This window comes from Choristoneura fumiferana, chromosome 17, assembly GCF_025370935.1.
Source record: "Choristoneura fumiferana chromosome 17, NRCan_CFum_1, whole genome shotgun sequence".
Classification (NCBI taxonomy): domain Eukaryota; kingdom Metazoa; phylum Arthropoda; class Insecta; order Lepidoptera; family Tortricidae; genus Choristoneura; species Choristoneura fumiferana.
Genome location: NC_133488.1, coordinates 12,825,950 through 12,849,906, shown reverse-complemented (window position 1 = coordinate 12,849,906; position 23,957 = coordinate 12,825,950). Strand labels below are relative to the sequence as shown.

The 23,957-nt window shown below is 35.9% G+C and overlaps 2 protein-coding genes and 1 pseudogene across 3 annotated transcripts in view; 1 reads left to right on the top strand and 2 right to left on the bottom strand.

Moving 5' to 3' along the window:
- The window catches only part of LOC141437467 (uncharacterized), a 20,799-nt gene extending 3,838 nt beyond the window's left edge, over positions 1 to 16,961 (top strand). Inside the window, exons 1-5 of one of the 2 annotated variants that reach the window (XM_074100869.1) lie at positions 5,608 to 5,788; positions 8,121 to 8,305; positions 8,583 to 8,706; positions 13,706 to 13,902; positions 16,823 to 16,961. In XM_074100869.1, coding sequence (XP_073956970.1) covers positions 5,696 to 5,788; positions 8,121 to 8,305; positions 8,583 to 8,706; positions 13,706 to 13,902; positions 16,823 to 16,877 — 654 coding nt within the window. In that variant the 5' untranslated portion in view covers positions 5,608 to 5,695 and the 3' untranslated portion in view covers positions 16,878 to 16,961. Of the gene's footprint in view, positions 1 to 5,607; positions 5,789 to 8,120; positions 8,306 to 8,582; positions 8,707 to 13,705; positions 13,903 to 16,822 lie in introns of those variants that run through there. The other variant, XM_074100870.1, reaches the window with a different exon arrangement.
- On the bottom strand, positions 3,117 to 4,317 carry LOC141437103 (uncharacterized; annotated as a pseudogene).
- Positions 16,962 to 17,031: 70 nt separating the features above from the next.
- AP-2alpha (adaptor protein complex 2, subunit alpha) lies at positions 17,032 to 22,984 on the bottom strand. Its single transcript, XM_074100868.1, has one exon. The coding sequence runs from the start codon at positions 22,744 to 22,746 to the stop codon at positions 19,957 to 19,959; it is 2,790 nt and encodes a 929-aa protein (XP_073956969.1). The 5' UTR covers positions 22,747 to 22,984; the 3' UTR covers positions 17,032 to 19,956.
- Between the last annotated feature and the right edge of the window lie 973 nt (positions 22,985 to 23,957).

Below are 23,957 nucleotides of genomic sequence, written 5' to 3'. Positions count from 1 at the left end.
TCCAAAGAACGGAATTTTTTGCAAACTTTTTACTAAACAACGGAGAAGACTTATGCAACCAATAACGCGATGTACTGATATGTGAAGATAAATTTTCCAATTTATTTAGAATCGGATTTAGAATACTGAATTGAACGATATAAGTACTTATCTGATAAAACTGTCTCCGCTTAGTTTGAGTGGGCGGATCACAACACTCCTACTTGTAAAGCATTTATTGGACTAGACTTCATAGCACCGGTAATTAACCTAAGGCATTTAGATTGAATTTGATCTAGTTTCTTCAAACAGAGCGGAGTTAATTGGTTCTAAATAAAAATGATCCGTAGTCTATCCTGCTTCTGATCAGGGCATTGTAAATTAATTTTAACGAAAATGGATGTGAGCCCCACCAAACACCCGATAAACATCGCAGAATATTTAATAATTTTTCACACTTTTGCAACTATATACTCGCAGTGTGGAAGGCCCGACATCTTTGAGTCAAATATCCCTAAAAATTTTGCTTGATTTACTTGAGAAATCGGTTCATCATTATATAATATAGTAACTTCGGGAATTGCTCTCATTCTACTAAAAACCAATACCGAACTCTTGGTAGTTGATAACTCCATACCATTTGAACATAGCCAAGTGTATAATCGCGTTAATGCAGAGTTGACAATATCCGAGGCTTTAGCTACATTGTCATCAGAAAAGTAAATTAGAAGATCATCAGCATACTGTAAAATATTAACGGGGCTGTTAAGTGATACTCTAGATCATGGGTGTAGACATTGTACAAAATAGGGCTTAAAACCGAACCTGAGGTAACCCTTCCAAACAACCCTGCTTAGTTCTAAAGAGCCTGCAGAACGGTAATAAATCTTTCGGATAAGATACTAATAATGAAGTTAGATAAACAAATAGGAACTTTGAGTTTGTTGAGTTTTTCAAGAAGAATAGTTAAAAGAACATTATCATATGCAGAAGAAACATCAGGAAAACAGAAATAGTGTTATGGTTAAGTGAAAGTGCTGATCTTATATCTGTCGTGAATATGGATAAGCTATCCATCGTGCTTTTACCTCTCGAAACCCAAATTGGCTACTAGCTAATAGTCCGTTGGATTCCAAATACCATTCTAAACGATTCTTCACTAAATGTTCCGCCAGTTTAAGGAGCACAGAAGATAAAGCTATAGGGCGGTGCGAAGAAGCTTCTGTTGGGGATTTATTAGATTTTAATATTGGTAAAATTATTTGAATTTTCCATGACGGAGGAACGTTACCAGTGAGCAGAATGGTATTTATGATGTTTAAAAAATATGTCAATGCGCTATCACTAAGATTGCACAAGAAGGAATAAGGAATTCCGTCTTTCCCAGGTGAAGAGTCTTTAAGACCACGTAATATACCTTTAAGTTCTATTAAAGAAAATGGAGACTCAATACTTGGAGCAGATGGAAAATTATCAACTGAAGGGCAAAACGTAAATTGATTTAAGATAATTTCCTGAGGAACTGAAGCTGGCGCTAGCTGGTCTAAAAATGCATCCGTCAAAGATGGTGATAGTGAAGAGATATTAGTGTCACTAAAGGCTGATCTAAATCGTTTTATCTTCCGCCAAACCTCAGTTGAACTAGTTTGTGGCGAGATGGAAGTACAAAAGTTCCTCCAGCCCTGAATTTTTTCTTTTTAAGAAGCTTCTTTGTACTGGCAACAATTTTAGAAAGGTTTGACAGGTTGCAAATGTCATATCTGTAGCATAAATTATTCAGCTTTTTCAGCTGATGTCATTGAATTTTGCTGATCGTGCATTCACTATTCATGGACCATTTCAGCTTTTTTGCGGGATTTTATTGCTGATGTGCATTCACTATCCCCCAGGGCGGGGAAGGCAGTTTTTCTGATCTAGTGCTTTAACCGGAAAAACTATATTCGCGGCGTCGGTTAATGATTTGGCAAAATCCTCAGCACACTTAACCTCATTTCCCGGAACAACATTGGGTAGGGAAGAAATTCTTTGCTCCACTTCTATGCTAAATTGGCCCCAGTTAGCATGTGTTAGAATATGTCTTAAACGAGGAGTACGCGGGCTCCGTTTTTGTATATTGAAAGAAGAGTTGTTTGGAATAGATATGACTATTGGGAAATGGTCGCTGCCAAAGTTGATGAGAGGACATCCCATGAAAGAGAGGCCGCTAAAGTCGGGGTAGTAATAGACAAATCAACTGCACTCAAGCAACATTTGGCTCGGTTCGACGCGTTGGGCTACCATTATTTATAAAACAAAGGTTGTGGTATCTAGAATGTCTATTAAAATTTTACCAAAATGGTTTGAATTCGCACAACCCCATGATTGATGATGACAATTGAAATCACCAAGAAGAATAAGGGTTTAGGGAGAGTGGATAAAATTGAATTTATTTCATTAAATATGATTGAAGATGGACAGGGAATATAAATAGAAACAACTAAAATATTATTAAGATGGCAGCAACAATAGAATATTCAGCACTATGAGGAGGGAGAGGGAAAGGAGTAAAATAAAAAGAATTGTTGATGAGTAGAGCAACGCCGCCATACCATCAGATCTATCTTCACGCAAAACAGAAAAACCAGAGATTTTAAAAAGAAAATCTGGTTTAGCCATGTTTCTTGTAAGGCTACTGCAATTGGACTGTATTTGTTCAATAAGAAAAGCAGATCGCTTTTCTTATTGACTATGCTGCGGCAATTCCACTGAACAATCTTTAAGTGATTGTCCATTGTGGATGTTCAGGAACTGGGTCAAAATTTCAAATAAGGGGGCAACGTTGGACGGTGTATTTTTTATTTGATTGTGTTTGTGTTAAATAATTTAATAAAGCAATTATAATATCTGAAGTACTTGGAGTGTTATTTTGATTATTATCAGCTGGCATGTTTTGATTGTTAGCAGCACAACCCTTACATGAAAGAGTCATGTTGTAATCTTTTATCAGAGCTTTATGGCCTCTTGATCATAACCTTTAGATAGGATGTGGGCAGGTCTTGGCTTTTGCAAAATTGTTTTTTTGTAAGATTTTGTGGGGAAACTACCTGGGGTAGATAATTGATTTCCTGATTGCGAATAAGAGTTATTTTGGCCATGAGCTACCACATCTGCAAAAGATTTGAAATAGCTGGATGCAGCTTTGAAGCTTCAGCATAGGAGATAGAAGAAGTTGCCATACTATGTTTAATTCTCTTTTGTCTGTCAAGTTCAGGGCAGGACCTACTATTTGCAAAGTGATGACCTGCACATAAGAACAGGATGCATCGTCTGGTGTGATGTCGCAAGAAGACCCAGTGTGGCCTTGACCACACTTATAGCAACAAGGCTTAGATCTACATTGAATTTTGGTATGGCCGAAACGACAACAGTTGTAACATTGTATGGTGGGAAAATATATAACTCGACTGGTAGGGCATTGTAGCACATAAAAACTTTTTTAGGAAGTGTTTGGCCATCGAAAGTAAGTACAACAGTTTGAGAAGGTTTCCATACTGGCGCACCTGAAACCATTACTTTGTAGTTTAGTCGTCTTACTTTTATTATTTCACCACAACCTATGGGAACTTTAATATTCTCAATGACTTCCTCAGGGCTCCAATTATCAGGCACCCACGAATAAGCCCCATCCTGGTGATGTTAAAGGTAGGAATAAAAGCTCTCAGTTTATGGTTTGTCAAATTGGCATCTGAAATAAAAGCGTTTGCATCTATAAAGTTTGAGAATGCAACAGCAATTCTGTTCCTACCGATTCTTTTAACACTGCCATTTACAATGTTTTTGTACTTTTGTTTCAATAAGAAGTTGCCAAATGTAACTGGGTGTAAGGTGGTATTGTCAGAAGGTGATGTCTCAATGCGCTGCACATGAATGAGGTACGGAGAAGCATCTGATGATTGGTAGGTCTTTCTACCAATGGGGACCTTGCCTGGATTTTCTATAGTCGCATTCGTATCAACTAAATTCGGTGTTACTTTTTCAGGTATGACTGTCGGACTATCAGTGTCTGAATCACATTTGCAAGATTTATTAGGGTCAGTGCCACTGTTATTCCGATGTCTCGTTTTTTTGTTACACGTTTTGCAAATTTGACGAACAAAAGAGCGTTTACGCGAAGATGTTTTAGAATTTTCGGCCGATGCTGATGCGTGAGACGCATCGGAATCAAAGCCATGACTGAGTCATTGTCATTGTGTATATCATTGGTGATTTCGTTATTGTTGTTTACAGTAACATAGCAAGCAGGTGATGGTGGTTGCACTGAAAATGAACCCCAGGGTCTGGGGGCTCCTCTTTACTCATATTTACAATATAAGAATAAACTAACTACTTACCGAATATTCAGCTACACTACACTAAAAAATATATATAACACAGAATCTAAATATTTTACTTTACACCTTAATTGATCCTATATTTACAGATAAAAAGAATATTAAAAATGAATTTGCACAAAAAACGCGTCGCCAAGTTTTACAGTTCCCGCCTTTTTTCAACTCGAAATATTCTGATTTAAAACTCAACCAGATTCTGTTCATTTTGTTTGTTGTTGTTTTGTTTATTTTGGAAATATGACTATTTCGAATTGTGTTAGTTCATTCTAAACTTGCGAATAGGCGCCAAATGCACCGCCACCTATTGGTCAATTTATTTTAGTCACCTGTGGGCTGTTTATACACAAAAGCTGTGACAAAAGTAATAATAGTAATAATCGGGTAAGTTTGGCATTAAGCTGCTGCTCTCTATAGTAATGCCTACCTCTATGGGTTTTACATATACTCTTGAATCCACGCCAAAGACTACTTGAATCTGAATAGCCTCGTAGCCGAACAGGCCACTATTAATTTAAAAAAAACAGATACGTCAAATTCTCAAATTAATTTGTTAAGCAAGATGAGTGAGTGGGGTTATTTTTATTTATGGTTATTCTGTTTTGTTTGCACTAAATAGTTTAATATTTGGTAATTAAAACGGATGCCGAAAATCTTCATGGTATCGATTTATATTTAAGAATACAAAATTAGCTTTAACTCGTGTTGTAGTAAATAAAGTAAATAGAAAACGATCATACTGGCGTCAGAAAACTACACTAAGGTAAGTTTGTTAAAAACTGTTAAAATTGGTAGCATTTTGGTAATTTTAAAGCTGCAGACTACTGTAATTGTATCCTACTTGTGTCTTCTCGCTTACGATGTTGTGAATGCTGCAGACCTGTTAAACTATGACCATGTCTCTCAAGCAATATATTCTATGAAGTAGACCAGACGGTAGGTAATTATTTAGTTTCTTTTCCAAAGTCTTAGTATGAATATAATAATTTTATTATATTATATCAGTGGTTAAATATATTTTCAGAAAATGCTGGACGGGTGGTATTGCCGCTCCATTGCCAACATGCAGGCAACGGAGGCTGCAAGCATGAGTAGCGCCGCGCCGGCGGAGCCCCCGGCGCGCCCCCTCCAGAGGACTACTCTAGCGACAGCAGCAGTGAGCCTGAGCCAGAAAACCAACTACAAATCTCATTACCTTACCCTTAAAAAGAAACTGAAATATCTCATTTATGTGAGCGCCATAGGTACATTAGATTGTAAATGATAAATATACTGAAAAGAAGAGTCAAGGAGAGCCATATCATTTGGCTTAAGCTACTGTTACACATGCTCATTAGCAGCACAAAACCATGCTAATTGAGCAAATGCTACCTAGTTGCATGTGTGTACAGGACATGCTACTATTGAGCATGCTAGTTGATGCTTGGGTGGAAGGGGGAAAGGTAATAAGCAAGTGTGAATGTGTTTGCTTAATGAGCATGCTAGTATTGGTAGTGCCACGAGACTTGCAAGTAAAAGATTACAAAAAAAAGTTACTAAAAGTGTTTTTTTTTATAAATTCATTATTTTATTACCGTTGAATTTTGTGAAAAGCCGTAACGGCCACAGGGTTGCAGCTGTAGGTAGTTGATTTTGAGAATTTATGGCCTGAAAGCCATAGAACATGGTAATTGCCGTGGCAACACTGATTTTGAACTGGCAGAGAGCATGTGTGATCAAAAGGCATGTTGAAAATACAAACTGAGACATGGATGCACAGAAAAACCAGAAAAAGGGACCAGTGCTGGGAATCAAACCCAGGTCCTCAGCAATCCGTGATGTGTGCTATAACCCCTACACCACCGCTGGACAGGAGTCTAGACACAATTTTCTCCTATGCACGCATATCTCAGGTTGCTTTTTTCTACTACGCTACTTAAGCAGCAGCACTAGCGACATCTATATACCCGTAAAAGTAACAAATTTGGAGTTGAAATAAAAATACAAAAAGACTCCAAAACCAATCATAAAAAGGCATGTGTATCGTAGTGTTTGTTTTGAGCATGCTTATTTAGGAGCATACTCAAAACTAGCACCCTTATTGCTAACAAATGCAAACAGTCCATGAGCATGCTCATTACCATACCCTGGGACTTTCAGAGCATGGATGATTGACATTAGCCAAAGAGTAGGTATCGAGTTAAAAAACAGAGTGCACTCTAGCTGGTTTCTACATAATGAATAATTAATCAATTAGAAAAAAATACATGATATTTAAAACACAAAAAATATAAATACTTTGTAAGATGAAATCATTTCAATTTTAATCAAATTAAGTTTGAAACGGTTATTAATAAATTTTATTTGGTTTTAAATAAAAATTTTGGCTATAGCACACTAAACATCATGAACGAATTGTTACAAGGCAATGAAGTAGAATTGCTATCGCAAACACATCATGCACCAATTGATTTCTTCAAGAAATTAAATATGCACCTATTATATGCCGACGTAAAAAATCATTCAGTGGGTTAAAATGGATATTTACAGCAAGACACCGCGCGCTGCTTAACTGTTCGAAATTTAGAAAAGATATTAATTTTATTTTGAAAATCGTAAAGTACTAAATTTACTGCAGGTAATTAATTAACGTTTTTTTTATTATTATCTCATAACATAAGCCTTGGGACTAAACCTAAAGTACTAGTATAGTTTACAATTCGCAGTGAGGTAATTATTCATTTAATTAGGCATAATATGATGTTTTGTCAAAATAAACCTATCTATTAATGTCTACTCTTTAGCAAATTATTTGTGCCCCGAAAGTCCCGGGGTATGCTCATTACTGGCATGCTCATAAGCATGCTAGTCACAAGCATGTGTAACAGTAGCTTAAGGTTGAACTTCAATATGTCACTAGCAAAATGAGCTATAGACAAACTTTACAGGCTACTAAGAATCCTATCTTATTATATAGATAGTGGCATGAGACTTGAAGTGAATAATTACACACAATACAAAAATAACTGATTGCACAAGAGAAGAATGAATAAAATGAATGAGTAAATGTCAAAATCCTGTAGTCATTGTCATTACACAACATGTTGTAGCTATGTGTGTGTAATCAAATAATTTTTACAACTCTTGTGGCACTACCTATAACTCGTATTTGACAACTCCTGATTTTGCCATATCTTAATATTATTACGAAAATATAGATAAACACTGTCTAGTGTTTAGTGAAGAGAAAATTTAAATCGGTTGAAAATTAGATTTATAGTGATTTTTTGAAAAATCTATATACCTGTCTCTTTCTCAAACGCTTTTCTCTATGCAGCAAGTATGGTGGTACTGGCGTGTGACGTCACATGCCAGTATCTTTCTCTGTCTAATCTTGAATTTCAAACCTTTATAACTTTGTTATTTGTAAAGGTAGCTTAAAAATTGTGTTTCTATTCGATAACAGGCATTGTGTAGTTTTAATTTATAAAACATATACAAAATAGTCAAATACCGTATTGTAAATGTGAAAGTTTGGGTGTTTAGATATTTGGATATTTCAATGTTTGTATGGAGTAACAAAAAAATGGAGTAAAAAATATAAACAATTTTAACTCAATGTCCTGTATGAGTTACCTAACATGTCTAACGTTCTGCACCAGTCACCATCAATCTGGCATGGCAGAGTACTGTTATTTGAGAATATGAAAATGCAACAATAAAAACTCACTAAAATCATATTGTTATTAACTGGGCTAGATACAATAGTAGACAAACAAACTTTTTTTCTTTTAGGAAAATGAATGCTTTCAAGATGCTTTGAGATGTAGCCAGAAGAGACTGTTGAAGGTTTCCCGGGACCGCAGCTTCCTCCTAGACAGATTACTGCAATATGAGAAGCCCGACAGCTCAACCTCGGAGAGTGAAGATACAGAGTCATCAGATGACACTGATTACAACCGCGCTGATATCTTAAAACGGTAAATTATCAAAAAGTAGAACTAAACAAATAGCAACAATCTAATTACACACATGGTTGGAAGTTGGTAGTTTACAGTAGCCAACAGTCTTAACACATTAACGCCAAGATCCTGGAAGAACCCAGTTAATTTCTTTGTTCATTGGCAGTTTTCAGCTACAAAACTGTTAAATGACCATTTGTGAAAAATAACATTCAAGAATAATCAGTAAAATAAGACTATTAAGTATTAACTGTATCTGCTCACAAGTATCTTAAATATTTGATAAAATTTATAGAAAAAAAATTGAGGCAAGTGCTGCACACCAAAATCTCTCAGCTGCAGCCTCTAACAAGGGGGCCAGTGCTGTCAAAAGGAAAAGAGCAGTTGTTCCTAAGAAGCCTCCTAATACTACACATGCTGTAAGTAAATTAGATTTTTTTTCTTTTGGTAGAATAAAAAATATTTGACTAAGAGACGTATTCTGACCATAGTTATTTTTAGTGCCTGTGAAAATGTCCCTCGGAAATTTTTAAGCTTCAAATACATAATATTAGAGCGGGTTCTGGAGGGAGTTGAACTCAGAAAATCTTGCAAATTATGATTCTGAATGTTGCCAGGAGGCCCAGTGGTCCATTTTTTTCATACCAGAACCCCTAAGACATCACGTAAATGGACTGAAATAATGCTTTTAAACCATTTTCATAGTACATTACTGCAGAGACCAGTAAGTAAGCCATCCTGGACGAGTAGAAGTTTGTTTGATGATACGAGGCCAGGATGGCGATTACTGGTCGTAGCTTGTATATAGCTTTTCTCAAAAATGATGATGATGGTTATAATAAAATGAAGGTGGTGATTGTGATGTGATGATGATGGTTGATGGTGATGATGATTGTTGATGGTGATGATGATGATTTTTAGTGATGGTGACGATGATGGTCGTTGATGGTGATGATGATAATGATTTTGATGATTATGCTGATTGTTAGTGATGGTGTTGATGATAATGATGATGATGATTGTTAGTGATGGTGATGATGGTTGGTAATGATGATTTTGATGATGATGAAGATGATTGTTAGTGATGATGATGATCGTTGATGGTGATGAGATGATGATGGTTGGTAGTGATGGTGACGGTGATGATGGTGTTGATGATAATGATGACATGGACCCATTTCAAAATACTAGTTAACTACACCCAACACTGCCGCTCGGCCCGCGCACTGTCGTGAGTTCAAATTTTTAAAGGAACCCGTTACTGTCCAGGAAGTAAATTTCACACTTACCTACTTCCTGGACAGTTTGAAACCCCTCACTGTCCAGAAACTAAATTTCATACTTACTTCCTGGACAGTTCGAAACCTCTTACTGTCCAGAAAGTAAATTTCATACTTACTTCGTGGACAGTTCGACATTACTTCCTGGACACTAGCAACTAGTCTCCAGGATGGTTGTACATTGTTTTACAGACAACATTTTGGTAGAATTTCGTTTAACAGACATTTTTTATCATATTATCGTTTCATAAAATAATCAATACGCAGAACACTTACTTTGAAGAAATTTAAATCATTGATTTTTGTTACAAATATAAATTTTTGTTTAGATATTCATATCAAAGAATAACAAATCAAGTATTCATTATTCTCATATTATTTAGTTATTATAAAACTTATTACCAAGAAAACATGCAATTCGTTTTCTGATGTGGTCGCAGTTCTAACCTACCTAACCTAACCTTCTTTTCTAGTAGCGAGTCGTTTCTGACGAGGTCACTGTTCTAACCTAACCTAACTTAACCAACTTTTTTGGTAGCGCTTTCTAACCTATTCTTATACTAACTTTTGCCCGCGGCTTCGCTCGCGTAAAATTTGGAGTAACATACATTTACTTTCTGCGATCCATGTTTCGTGTTTTGATTAATTTTTCGGAGGATACATGGAAATAAAAATACAGACAGATTTTCTTTTAGACAGTGGTGTAAATTTTGTAATACAAAATCAACCTATACATACGTATGTCATTGATTATGTTTAATCTTACCAACTTTTATAACCCTGCTTCGCTGATTCAGCGTTGGAATTTTAGAAAACGTTAAAGTACTACGCATTTCTTTTGCCCGCGACTTCATACACGATACCTATAGGATTATATCCCGAGAAATTGTAAAGTTCCCACGGGACATGAATTACTGTTATGATCTATTTTAAATTCTTAATTGACAAGATTTCATATTTCTAAGACTATAATTTGATTCGTTCTCTGTATTCTGTTTGGAAAGAGAAAAACGCTGATATTTTTAAAATTTCGCTACAACTATTAATTAATTTATTACAATTTTTTTAAGATGTGCTTATTCTAAAAGGGCATAACTCCAAAACTACGACACAATAGATCCATTACTTTTGTCTAGTCTGTTAAAAAAAAGATCACGTAAATCTGACGTAGACATTGCATAGAGACGTTGTCAAAATTTTGACAGCTCCTTTTTCTGGTGAAAAAGGCAAAGGAAACATATCTTTACTGTCGTAGTGTTAGCAAATTCAGCCATATTTTTTCATTTTTTTGTATTTTTTTAAATATGGAGAAATCAATTATAATAAATATTTGCCCATGTTCAGGAGGCAAAACTCTTTCGATTCCTGTAGTAATTTACAGGTGTTAAAAAAATGAAATCTTGTCAATTGTCGATTAGAGAAACATTGTAGCTTTCTACGAGTATTGTTGAAATAATATTGAAAATCTGCCTCAAAATTGAAACTTATTTTTATTCTGCGGAAAGTTTTCATTTTTTTTAAAGTAGGTACTTTAATGTCAATCAAGGATAGTGAATCTTTCTATTGATAAAAGGTTTTTTTTTAAATCAGCTCAGTAGTTTCAGAGATTACCCCCAACAAACAAAGATGAGATATTTTCCTATTCCATGAGATTTTCTAAAAATCTTTCCCTAGTGCACCTCTGTATTACATTAGGTCCATCTATGCCAAATTTCACACCGTAGCATGCTGAACGGTTGTGTTGCTCTGAAGATGAGCTCTGGTTGGGTTCGAAACGCGTCAGTGTAAAGTGGTGGTGGTGATAGATGGATTTGTGTGATTTGTTTGTGTTCTTACAGTGTGGAAGTGGAGGAACTGTATGAACACACATTGCATGGGCACAAAAGTAGCTATCATAAAGGTCGCGGGTGATTGCTCAGTAATTGTGTCAACTCGTTGAACGTATATGTAAAATTTCGTATCAATGCTATCAGCCTTTGAGGAGTTCCGTCATCAGCAGACGACCCTGGCTGCAGCATCAGGCGGTGTATATCATTTAAACGCATTGTCATTGAAATTTAACAATCATGTAAAGTCTTTTGCGTGTGCCATCAACTTTTGAGGAGTTCCCTTCTACGGAGACGATCCTCGCCAGGATGAGCAGGATGACACTGCTAAATAATCGTTACCAGATTTACATCAGTTTGCCTAATCTCCAGTCCCCAGTTTTATTGGTTTAGCTTATGTTTTTTCTGATTCAGTTGGTATATAAAATCCTCTTTATTCGTTTTATCCCGTGGGATATTCGGAAAATCGCCAACAAACTGGTAACAGTTTGGCGATACCAAAATTTAGTTTATTAGCATGTGCCGTTTGATTAAATAAATAAATAAATAAATCTTTGAGACATTTTTTACCTATATTAGTATTATCTACCTGCGTGCCAAATTTGAAGTCTCTAATATTTATAATTACGGAGTTAGGGCCACTTTGAAGCGAAAATATAAATCCCATTTTATTCCCTATCCCGTGGGAATTTTGATAAATCCTGAAAATTGTTTTTAACTGTTAGTATTACCTACTTGCTCGCCAAATTTGAAGTCTCTATTACTTAAGTTACGGAAAAAGGGTCATTAATTGAAAGTGAAAATACAAATCCCATTTATTCACTATCCCGTGGGAATTTCGGAAAATCCTGAAATGTATTTTTAGCTGTTAGTATTACCTACTTGCATGCCAAATTTGAAGTTTATAATAATTATAGTTACGGAAATAGGGCCATTTCGAAGTGAAAATATAAATCCCATTTATTCCCTATCCCGTGGGAATTTCGAAAAATCCTTTCTTAGTGCGCGTCTACACCTATTAAGGAACATATATTCCAAATTTCACTTTTCTACGCCCAGCGGTTTGGGCTGTGCGTTGATCTATAAGTCAGTCAGTCAGTCAGTTTCTTCTTTTATATATATAGATAGAGGAACATATATTCCAAATTTCATGTTTCTACGCCCAGCGGTTTGGGCTGTGCGTTGATCTATAAGTCAGTCAGTCAGTTTCTTCTTTTATATATATAGATGTACAAATGTGCGGGTCAAATCTTGCAAGTTGAATTTGACCCACTTCCAGTAGCCGGATTGACTTGAAACTTGGCATACTTATGTAAATCTAATGACAATACAATAATCGGATAGTGACATCCTGGTGGTCCAACTAGGATCGTCTCTGAAGGATGGAACTCTTCAACAGTTAATGGCATCGACTTGAAATTTGGCACGGAAATGTAGTTTAGATGACAATAAAAGTGCAATCATCAAAAAAGCTTGTATTAAAAATAAAAAAATAATGGAATACTTTTTTTTATTATTAAAAATAAAAGTTTTCAACTGACTCGGTATATTTATAAAAGCTTGTAAAAAATGAATATTATCACGAAATTAGGTATTAAAACGTTCCAAAAGCAATTTTTTCAGTCCATTTACATGGTGTTTTAAGGAATGGGGTATATTTACATTTTTAGATTTACATTTTTAGATAAATAAAAATTATTCTTATTCTTATTCTTATATAAAAAAAATGGACCACCGGATCTCCTGGCAACATTCAGAATCATAATTTGCAAGCTTTTCAGAGTTGAAAACTATTCACAGAATGCGGTCCCCTGATTTTGCGTACGCAACTTACGTTGGCGCCTGCTCTATATTTTCCATAGAATGGCAAATGCATACTCAAATGATACTTTTATCAAAATATTTGAGCTCAAAATGGAAATATTTACCCATTCATTTCGATTAATTTTAATCGAGATTTGAAGTCACCCTAATTTAATGTGTAACAAGATTATATAAATTAATTCTTATTAAAAATATTTTTGAATTAAGGCCAATTTATCTATTAGTGATATAAAATTCATGTCCTTGACTGATTCACCGTCGCCCAGCTGCTTCGAAGCCAGAAACTTGACAGACATATTTTTGATGGTCATAGAGGTCAACTAAGGAGGAATTTTTCGAAATTCAACCTCTGAGGGGGTTAAATAGAGTTTCAAAACATGATTAAATTCATTTGTTTCTTCTTTCTGTTTCCAAAGGTTGTTTTACTTAAGTTGTTTATTATGTGGTGTTTAACAAAGAGTATGTATTAATAAACATTTCCTTCCCAGCATCAGGCTAACATGTCTATGCTGGCAAAAGCGTCCCCCGCCCTGGGGTTTGGTCTATCCCCAGGAGACGGGCACATGACGCCTGAGGAGGTCGAACGACATCTGCAGTCGCGCCAGTCGTACCTCGAGCTGCTTCCGGAACGCGCGCCGCCTACAGTACCCACAGAGATGTTCAGCAATGACCCTTCACTGGACAGGTACCCATCGTTCCACACACGGCACTAATAACTCTGTCTAATGAAAGCTGCAGGGCTACTATGAAACTCGAAGTTCGTATCGTACGTCATTTTAGTATCTCGGTCGGATTAAAAAACGGAACATAGAAAGCTGTAATTTGGCATGGATATACATATTAGTGAAATCCCTTAAAACTAGCTGAAATTTGGTATACTGACGCTGTGTTTGATAACTAACAACTAGTCAAACCCCCCAAGCTTCCGCCTCTTGCGCCATAAGATATACGGGGTGTTAAAAAAATATATATACATCTTTTTTTTACAATAGTATCTTCTTAACCTCCTGGGGGTTCAGTGATAATACTAGTACATATTGTTAGCAATAGAACTTATGTTTAAAAAAATAGTGTAATTTTCTTTGTCCATGAGATATTAAGTTTTAAATTTTTGTTGTAAATATGGTGGGTCGCAGGATGTTAAAGGAACTTCAAATAGTAAAAAAAAGTGTAAAATTGATCTGCAAATATTTATTAGAAAGGAAAAAAATATTTTTTAGACTATTTAAATCACATCATCATCATGTATGAAGTCCGGTGAATTTTCGCACAATTGGCCAACACAATGGCGACACATTGCCGAACTCATCAAACCTGCTTTTCTACACTCGCACCAACGTTCACATCCCTTTTTACACCCTTACCACAGCTGATGAGATTCAGTAAATTATCAGGCGCAGGGGGAAGCTCTGTATTGATTGGAACTAAATAAATACCGACATACCTTGAAATGCTTAAAAAACGCAGAGATTCGGACAACCGTTTCCGAATTTAACGACCCTCGATTTTTGCTTTCTAAGAAATACTTACAGACCAATTTTACACTTTTTTTTTACTATTTGAAGTTCCTTTAAGAAGATACTATAACCCTTTACCAGGCCAAGGGATATATTCCACCCACATCTTCTATTGGTAACCGTAGTCAGGTTTTAACTCCAAACCACCTACAAAATATTTTGTCAATCCCTGAAAATATTATTTTATGATCTTCATTCACAACACGCTTCTAAATTGCGTAATATATCTTTGGCAGCCGTTTAAATTCACTTGAACGCTAATTTCAGTAAACTACGGAGAAAATTCGAACACTCCATAATTTCTATGAAACAGAAGTACATAGGTCGAACAATTTTTTGATATTTTGTAGATTTTGAGTGTTGAAAGCTAATGTAATCGTAAACATTGCTAAATATTCATGCATTATTGTGTATGACCAGAATTAGGATGTGGGTTGACATTATCCCATGGCCTTATTAGAGTTTAACTGTGTGGGAGCTATTTTTCCCATGGCCCGGTAAATTGTCTTGTCATGTCATAAAAACTCACGTAAGTAATAAAACAGTTTTTGTGTTCAACCTAGAACGAATTCATGTACCAAAGAGACCCAAAATCTAATCGGGCCATGGGAAGAATAGTTCCCACACAGGAAAATTCTAGCCAGGCAATGTGATAGAGTCATCCCACATCCTAATTCTAGTCCTATCACAAGGATGCAGGAGTATTTAGCAAAATATATGATTATATTACCTTACAATCATTAAAATCATGAGTGGATTTAAACGGCTGCTAAAGATATATTATTGGATTTTAAAGCGTGTCATGAAAAAAGATCATAAAATAATGTTTTCAGTGATTGATATAATGTTTCGTAGGAGATTTGGAGTTAAACCTTGACTATTATAACCGATATAAGATGTGGGTGGAATATATCCCATGGCCTGATCAAGAATATAATAAGACAAAATCTAGTATGACAGTTAGACAGGCGATGGGATAACCGTACCCCACATATTTATTTCTGGTTTAAAGGAAGATGTCCGACTTTCATAAATACATTTTTTACAAGGCGTTCAATACGGTTGCAACAGCATATAAAGTACGTATTAAGACACGCTGGTTCTTCGGGGCCTGGTAAAGGGTTAACATCCTGTATATCTTATGCCGCAAGAGGCGGAAGCTTGGGGGGTTTGACTGGTTGTTAGTTATCAAACAGCCTCTGTATACCAAATTTCAGCTAGTTTTAAGGGATTTTATGTATTTGGTCAATTTTGGTCTAATAGTCGGGAGGGGGAAGGGGGAGTTTTGGGACATTATTTTTCGAAGTATTATGAGTACGTATGCAAATTTTACGCTAGTTATGAAGGATTTCATGTTTAAGTCCTGAGCTATAAATATCAGTCACGCCGAAAAAAAAACTTCTTTTTTTTTCGACACCCGATAGTGTGTGGGTGTGTATCATTGGATAGGTCTTTTAAAAACTATTGGGGGTTGTAAATCGGGCATCCCCCCCCCTCTAAAATCTAACTGTTAGGTGGAAAATTTTAAGAAAAAAACAGGATGGTAGTAAGTATATCAAATTTACAAGGAAAATTATAACGGCTAAATTGCTTGAGAATTATTAGTAGTTTAAGAGTAAATAGCAGCCTAAGATATAAAATATACTTGGAAGATTCCGTACACAATCAGTGCCCTTAGTGTAAGTTTTCGGTTACATAATACGTCTCGATCGCGTTCGCGTTAAAATCTCAATTTGTATGCAAACACGAACATCGCAAACGTTCCGCTAGAGGCGCTGTTCGTGTTCCATACAAATTGAGATTTTAACGCGAACGCGATCGAGACGTATTTTGTAACCGAAAACTTATGCTAAGGGTATTGTACTATTACTTATTCTGTGACACAATACGAAATCCTTAGAAAAATATAACTTGATTTTTTCGTAATGGCTACCGAACCCTACCTTAGGCGTGTCCGACACGCTCTTGGCCGTTTTTTTTTTAAATAATTAATCGTGAGCCCTCAAGCCACAAATCTTGGAGACGGTTAAGTTTTTTTTTTTAAGTTATTTGATTCAGTAACTAACAGTTGTTTTTTTTTTGTTACAGTGAGTCCAATGACGTTTTGGAGAATTCTCCGAATGTGGAAGAATGGTTTGATTAAGTATTACAAGAAACTCCTATTTTTTAATGTAAATTAAGAAAGCTGATTGACAGGATTTGATACTATTAAACAGTTGCTATCTTACTCATAGTTTCTATTTGCATCCATACACACAAACACACATAATTTATTTGGATATCAATTAAAAATAATGTGCAATTTTAAATATATTATATTTTGGATAAATATTTACGTTAGACAATTACAATGTGGCTTCAAGCGCGGGAACGAAATTCTATTATATTCCGTGTATCACGCTCAATTGATAATCATGCGATATTGTACATTTTATATTCAATTAATCAGTAATCACACATAATACAATACACTGAAGGTATACGTATCAAATAAGCATTGTATACGTCATTCATAACTTCATAATATACATATAATTTTTATACCACATATTGCAACAAGATGAAGTTAATGCATAGAAACAAATGTATTGTGAATATTTTCACTATTACTACTGATCTTAACACACCTACCATGCAAAGTAAACTTTCTAAGCTACCTACTGATAATTTGAAACATTTCATGTTTGATTTTATTTTAATGCATACAACTGAAATCATGTGATATATAAGTCCAAGCCAATCAATTACCCTTATACCACTCTACTAGTAAACTACAATCTATCGTCATGTGGTATATGAATAACCTTATGTGGTGAGATTCCTATGAACTACACATAACCATATTAACACATACCAACAACATCAGTATTGTACGTAGGTAATTTTGATAATCTCTTAACATGAGTACATTTACAGTGTATAATGATAACTGTGAGCTCATTTCTCTCCATCTGTTATCTGCGAAATGCATATACACAATGGGCAATGGCTCTTCAAATAGATTTCACGCGTATAGGTATAACATATTTACTTTGATTAACATAGGTATAATAGGTATAAAGGTCCAAGGAAATTGCATGCATACAGAATCTTTCGTAGTCACTAATTCGATTGGGCTTATACCTATAACAAATCTATTCAAAACTAAAACTGAGGAATGTATGAATAATGACATGACAACAAAAATGTTCAGATACTTATATCAAACATTACTTTCTATACCAAAATAAATCTCTGATAGGCATACATTTTAACAATTAACAGGAACATCATAAGAAAATAAAATACTTAAAATATTTACGACAATATTTACCAAGCAGTTGTTCTTTTCATGTTTTAGGTACTATTTAAATACAAGCATCTACACAGAAATGACATATCAAACATATTGTAGAATGAGTTTTACATGGCTCAGGCCTGAAATATCCGTTTTCCTAAAATTTATTTTTCGCAAAATGTTTGCTTTTCAGAATGTCAACACGTCTTTTGCATAATGTCAGCTATTTAAAATTGCCTGTCTCCAAGAATGCCAGTTTTTGTATAATGTTCGCTTTTCAGAAAGTGCTTATTCTCAAAATGCCTGCAACCTCAAAATATCCGCCTTCTTATAACGTTGGCATTCCAGAAAAGTCTTATTCCGAAAATGTCTCCAATCATGGTCTTCAAATTTCATCTAAATCGGTTCAGCGGTTTAGCCGTGAAAGAGTTACAGACAGACAGACTTTCGCATTTATTAGCATTAATTTTAGTAAAAAACTAAACTACGAAAATCCCTTCGTTCGGGTACGAAACCGGTTGAGAACGAAAAATATTTTGTTCTAAAGCAGTAATTTTATATTAGGTATAGATATATTTATCTTATCAAAGTATGCAAGTAATTGAACTAGCGGGAAAGCAGAAATTATGGTAATGCTAATATTATAGGAATGTAAACATTATGAATGGACGACTTCCTGAGATTGTACACATTTTAAATAGCATACATTTTGAGAAAGCTGACAAAATAGAAGTGCTAACATTGTGAAAACGTAGACGCTTTGAGAATTGTACATTTTAGGAAAACAGACATTTCAGGCCTGAGCCTTTTACATATGTTCTGTAAACAGGCTAACAGATAACACCCACTAATGAACATCCCGCCAGCACCTACATTAGATAAACCAATTGATTTGTTACAATATGGTGATAAACATACACATAACAGCCAAATCGTTTTACTTTGGTATGCTTATACATTTTACTCATTTCCTTTTCATCACTTAACATCTGAATTTTAGATTTTGAATAGAACATGATAATTTTTTTTTTATTCATCCTAGCCTATATACGTCCCACAGCTGGGCACAGGCCTCGTCTCAGAACAAGAGGGCTCGGGCCATAGTTCCCACGCGGGCCCAGTGCGGATTAGGAACTTCACACGCACCATTGAATTGCTTCGCAGGTTTGTGCAGGTTTCCTCACGATGTTTTCCTTCACCGCAAAGCTCGTGGTAAATTTCAAATGTAATTCCGCACATGAATTTCGAAAAACTCAGAGGTGCGAGCCGGGGTTTGAACCCACGACCTTCAGGTTAAAATTATTTTATATTACTTTTTCAAATAATATGAAACTAAAGTTACACGCAGTGTAACCTTTGCCAAAATTTGGGCATAATTATAAAAAAATATATACAAAAAAAATATTAATTATGTATGGTACAAACTTAAAAGTACCATATTTAAATTGTACAGTGAAACATAAAATAACTAAAATAATAATCTAAATAAATTTATGTTAAAATTAAGCCTAAACTTACATGTCAGCAAGTCTGCCTAATATTACAAACAGATAAAATAATACAATATCCCATTAAATTCTAATATCATATTCTATCAATGAAAATCTGATTTACATGATAGTTGAATAGTTAGATTCATTTTTTACATAGTGTATTAAACAAAAGTATAGCAATGGACTACTTTATAACATTATTTTTCCTAAATTGTATGAAACTCAAATACAGCTTTTATATTCTTCTAACGCAATATTAACTTGATAGTCAGCAATAAAATTCATCTCAAAATTGTACATATGAGATTACAAATTCCTACTGGATCAGTGCAATGTTCACAAGTGTCTTTTATAAGATGCTCTCATATAGCATTTGTGTTGTTTATACTGCAACTGTGAACCTACTAGCAAAGTATGCTGTTCCTACTTGTATTCTGCTCACACGCACATTATTAAAACTGGTCCGCAAGCAAATCACAAACTTCTTGTGAGACAGATTCCTTGCTAGATCTTACTGTAAGTCTAAACATTTGAGCTTGTTTGTTCGGTTCCAACCGCATGAGGCATCCCACTTGTTGGACTCTAGTATGTACAATACCAGCACACACAAAGTTATCAGGATTTGGATCAATACCATCCAATAGCTGCATTCCAAATCCAGCTAGTTTGGTGCGTGTAGCTGTAATATCAATAGATCCCTGTGCCTTAAAAATTTTCTGTGCCCTTTGCTGTTCACCTCCCAAGTTTTTCCACCTTGCAAAGAAGGATTCTCCATTCATTTCAGTTGGCTCAAAGAATTTGTTTAAAGTCAGTGGAAGTTTCATTGTAATTTTTTGTGGTACATTGTTGTAGATAAATGAAACAGACATGCTTGGTGTATCTAGAAAATCTTCAATACACTCAGCAGTTAACATTTGTTGTATCTGGGCACCAGCTTCCAATATTGGTTCCATGGGTTTCATCTGGACATTTAACTTGTGCATATCAGTCCAGTGTAATTCTGGTTGAACACTTTGAATGGGGAATTGAGTCTTGTTGCCATAAAACAGGCCAATTCTGCCGAGATTCTGTCTAAATTCACTTTTAACTCCAATTTGAATCAATTCATTTTCAAATAGTACACCATTATTTTTAAATAAGAACTTCTTGATATTATTTTGTGCAACAGTACTTGGACTTATTTTTGGAGTGGTATACAAATCTCCAAGGACATCAAGTAAACCATTGCCTGTGGTGGGAGCAGCAGCACCAGGGGGTGTGGACAGACCCAAAAGGTCAGCACTGGACGCATTTGTATTATTTGTAGTGTTGACAACAGGGGCAGCAACTGTTGGAGGCTGAGGACTCTTAGACTCTCTCATGTCATCAGGAATACGTCCAGGCTTTTTCTTTTTCAGCACAGCCAGAATAGATGATTCTCTTTCAGGGAAAGCAGGCATTTCTTCCAATACTGTAGCCAAAACATCAGAACTGGCTACTATACTTAGCTGTAAGTACTCAGATGCACGCTGTTGTAACTCAACATCAGCTGAACGCAAGTTAGAGTCAGCTCGAAATACTTCTTGGACACGATTTTTGATCTCTGGAAACAGGTTGACCAGTTTAATGTATGTTGACAGCAATAGAGCTCTAGTTGCAGCTGAGCAGAGGTGATACTTTGAGTGGAGCAATTCAAATTGAACCAAAGGTGAGGACCTTGTGTCTCCTGCAATCAAATTGCCAAATTCACCAAGAATGTAGCCTCCAACTTTGACCATGTTTTCATGGCAAGTAGGTGCCTGCAAAGCTTCAAAAACAGTTTTAGCTGCATATCCCTGAACTTCCTCTCTGTTGATGACAATCTGAATAACTCGGTACCAGACCTCTTCAGACACATAGTCACCAGCAATTCTTATAAGATTAAGAATCACATCAACATACCAAGTATAATCAGTTGCATACTTTTCTGCCAATATGGCAACCTTCAGCACCATCTCTTCTCTGATGGAATAATCAGCTGTCTCTAAATATGCCAGCATTTCTTGCACTATTTCCTCAGCATTTGTTTTATCACACATAGCATATAGCAAATCTACTGCTTGCTGTCTAACTGAGACATCTTTCTCCATTTTCATTGAAAGAATGACTACTTCTTGATGTTTCTTTACAGCTTCATGTGAGAATTCAGAGGTAGCCAGATGACACATGGACTCAAGAGCCAAGTAACGCAAATTGGTTTCACGGTTGCTAAGGAATTGACCTAACTGATTGCATGCCCTCACCAACAAGTTAGGTTCACTGTCATTGTGAATGATGAGACTGATGGCCTCAAATAGAACAGCATTTTTAGCATTTGAGTGCTGCACTTTTTTGGATTTAGGAGGTTCCTGTGCTTTGTTGAATATAGTTTCTAGACATTCTGAAAGTCGACCTCTTACTCCAGGCTCCTCTGATGGTGGAGTGTAATTTTGAAGCAGTCGCAAAAGTTTAACTGAGAGCCAGGGGGCTGGCACAAAGTAATATGTATAATCTTGAAGATCTGTGTAGCTAGCAGTTACAATGCGGCTCAGTCTTGCCACAGCCAAGGTCACACATCCTTTGTATTCCTCTGGGTTCTTCTTCACCAATGCATCTATAAGAGATGTAGCAGCTGTCACAACTCCCATATGAGGATCATTCAATAAATGAATGATACGGGATGTCCACTCTCCTCCAGGTATAATTTCTGGTGATTTACGAAAAAGTCTAAGAAGGCAGAGAGCAGCAGACTGTTTAACAACATCCATAGTATCTCCAGAGACTAGAAGTTTAGGAATCTCAGTGGCAAAAGCTTCAGCCATATCTTTGCTACCAATATTGGCAATACATTGCAGAGCAAGGTTGACATGGATTGGATTACGCGACTGTAAGTCATTCTTGATACTCTGAATGATCAGCTTGATAAGGTCACTGTTGGTATTGACCAGCACAGATATAAACAGATACCCAATCTGTTTCTCAGAATACTTGTTGGAAGACAACAGATTGACCGCCTCCATGTGCCCGAAGTCGATATCGTGACCGAGCAGGAAGATGAATAACAATTTGCAGACATACTTCTTTTTCTGATATCCATCAAGGGTTTTGTCCCCTTTGAACTTACTTCTGATGTTTGCCAGTTCCTTATTGATCCGTTTTATCTCGGCTTCTTTACTTTTACAGTTTCTTATATCCGATATGAAGACTGCAAGTCCTCGCATTCCATCTCCCCTTACGGCAGGCATATTGCCAAGTGACTTGTCGAACACCAGTTTTATGCCTTTTCTTTACACCAGGGAAAAAGGTAAATCCGGGCACTATCACTACTCCAGGAGGCGTAAACTTAATGAATCGGCACCCAATCGCGATTAATCAATGCATTAGTAGCCGTCATCAATCAACGATAAAATAATTCGGCCGACCGAAGATGAGCTTTCTTCTACAACGCCTATATCTATGAAACTGAAACGTCAGACATTGAATTGAACTCATTGTTTATGGATCAATATTTAGTGAGAGTGAGTAGTTAGCGTAAATTTCTAGAAAAAATTAAAGACTTTAATATAGCTTCTCTACTATAAAGTTCACACAATAAAAAATTAAACACTGTTTTCTTTAAATAATTCAATTTTTTGTTTTTTAAATCAGAAGTTTTATTATGTTGGCTACAAAATTTCGATTGCATGTGGCATGTCGTTTGGTTTGTGCTAACTATCACAGATTACTAATATGTAGCTAGCTGCTAACTGTGGGGAGTGTATAAAAAAAAACCTCTAGTAATTTTGCGACTAAACAGAACATAGGTACTCTATTCCATTGTTTTTAAGTCTAAAATAACGTAAGAGACTCGCTCTCGTATTAAATAGTATAAGCTCCGATCAACGATTAGTATAAGTGTCAGAGGCTACTACGAAACTCGTTACTCGAAGTTCGTGTCGTAGTCCCCTGCTCTCGTATCAAACAGTGTAAGTGTCAGAGGGACCGTACGACACGAACTTCGAGTTACGAGTTTCGGAGTAGCCCAGCTGAGGGAACGCACGACACGAACTTCGAGTTTCGTAGTAGCCCTCAGTAGCCCTGCTGCACGTTAGTTTAGTACTATTATATATTATTCTGTGGCTGCACAATATCCCTATATAAAATATACTGTAGTCTTTGACCATATCGAATCGAAACGCAACGCAACCTCAACGCAACGCACCAAAGCCGCGCAGCAATAGGGCTGTTAAAGTAACGAAAACCTTGGTACCCGTTTGTATTCGTTACTATCGTATCGTTACTTTTGATGCGACCATGAAGCAGAAACACCGCATCCCGTCACCGTACGGTATGAACTGAACGAACGTACTTATAGAAAGCAAAACCGAAAGTATCGTTATCGTACATACATATCCATCCTATCGTATCGTCAGTCTAGAACTGTTTTTTTTAATGCGGTTCATAATGTTCTGATCTA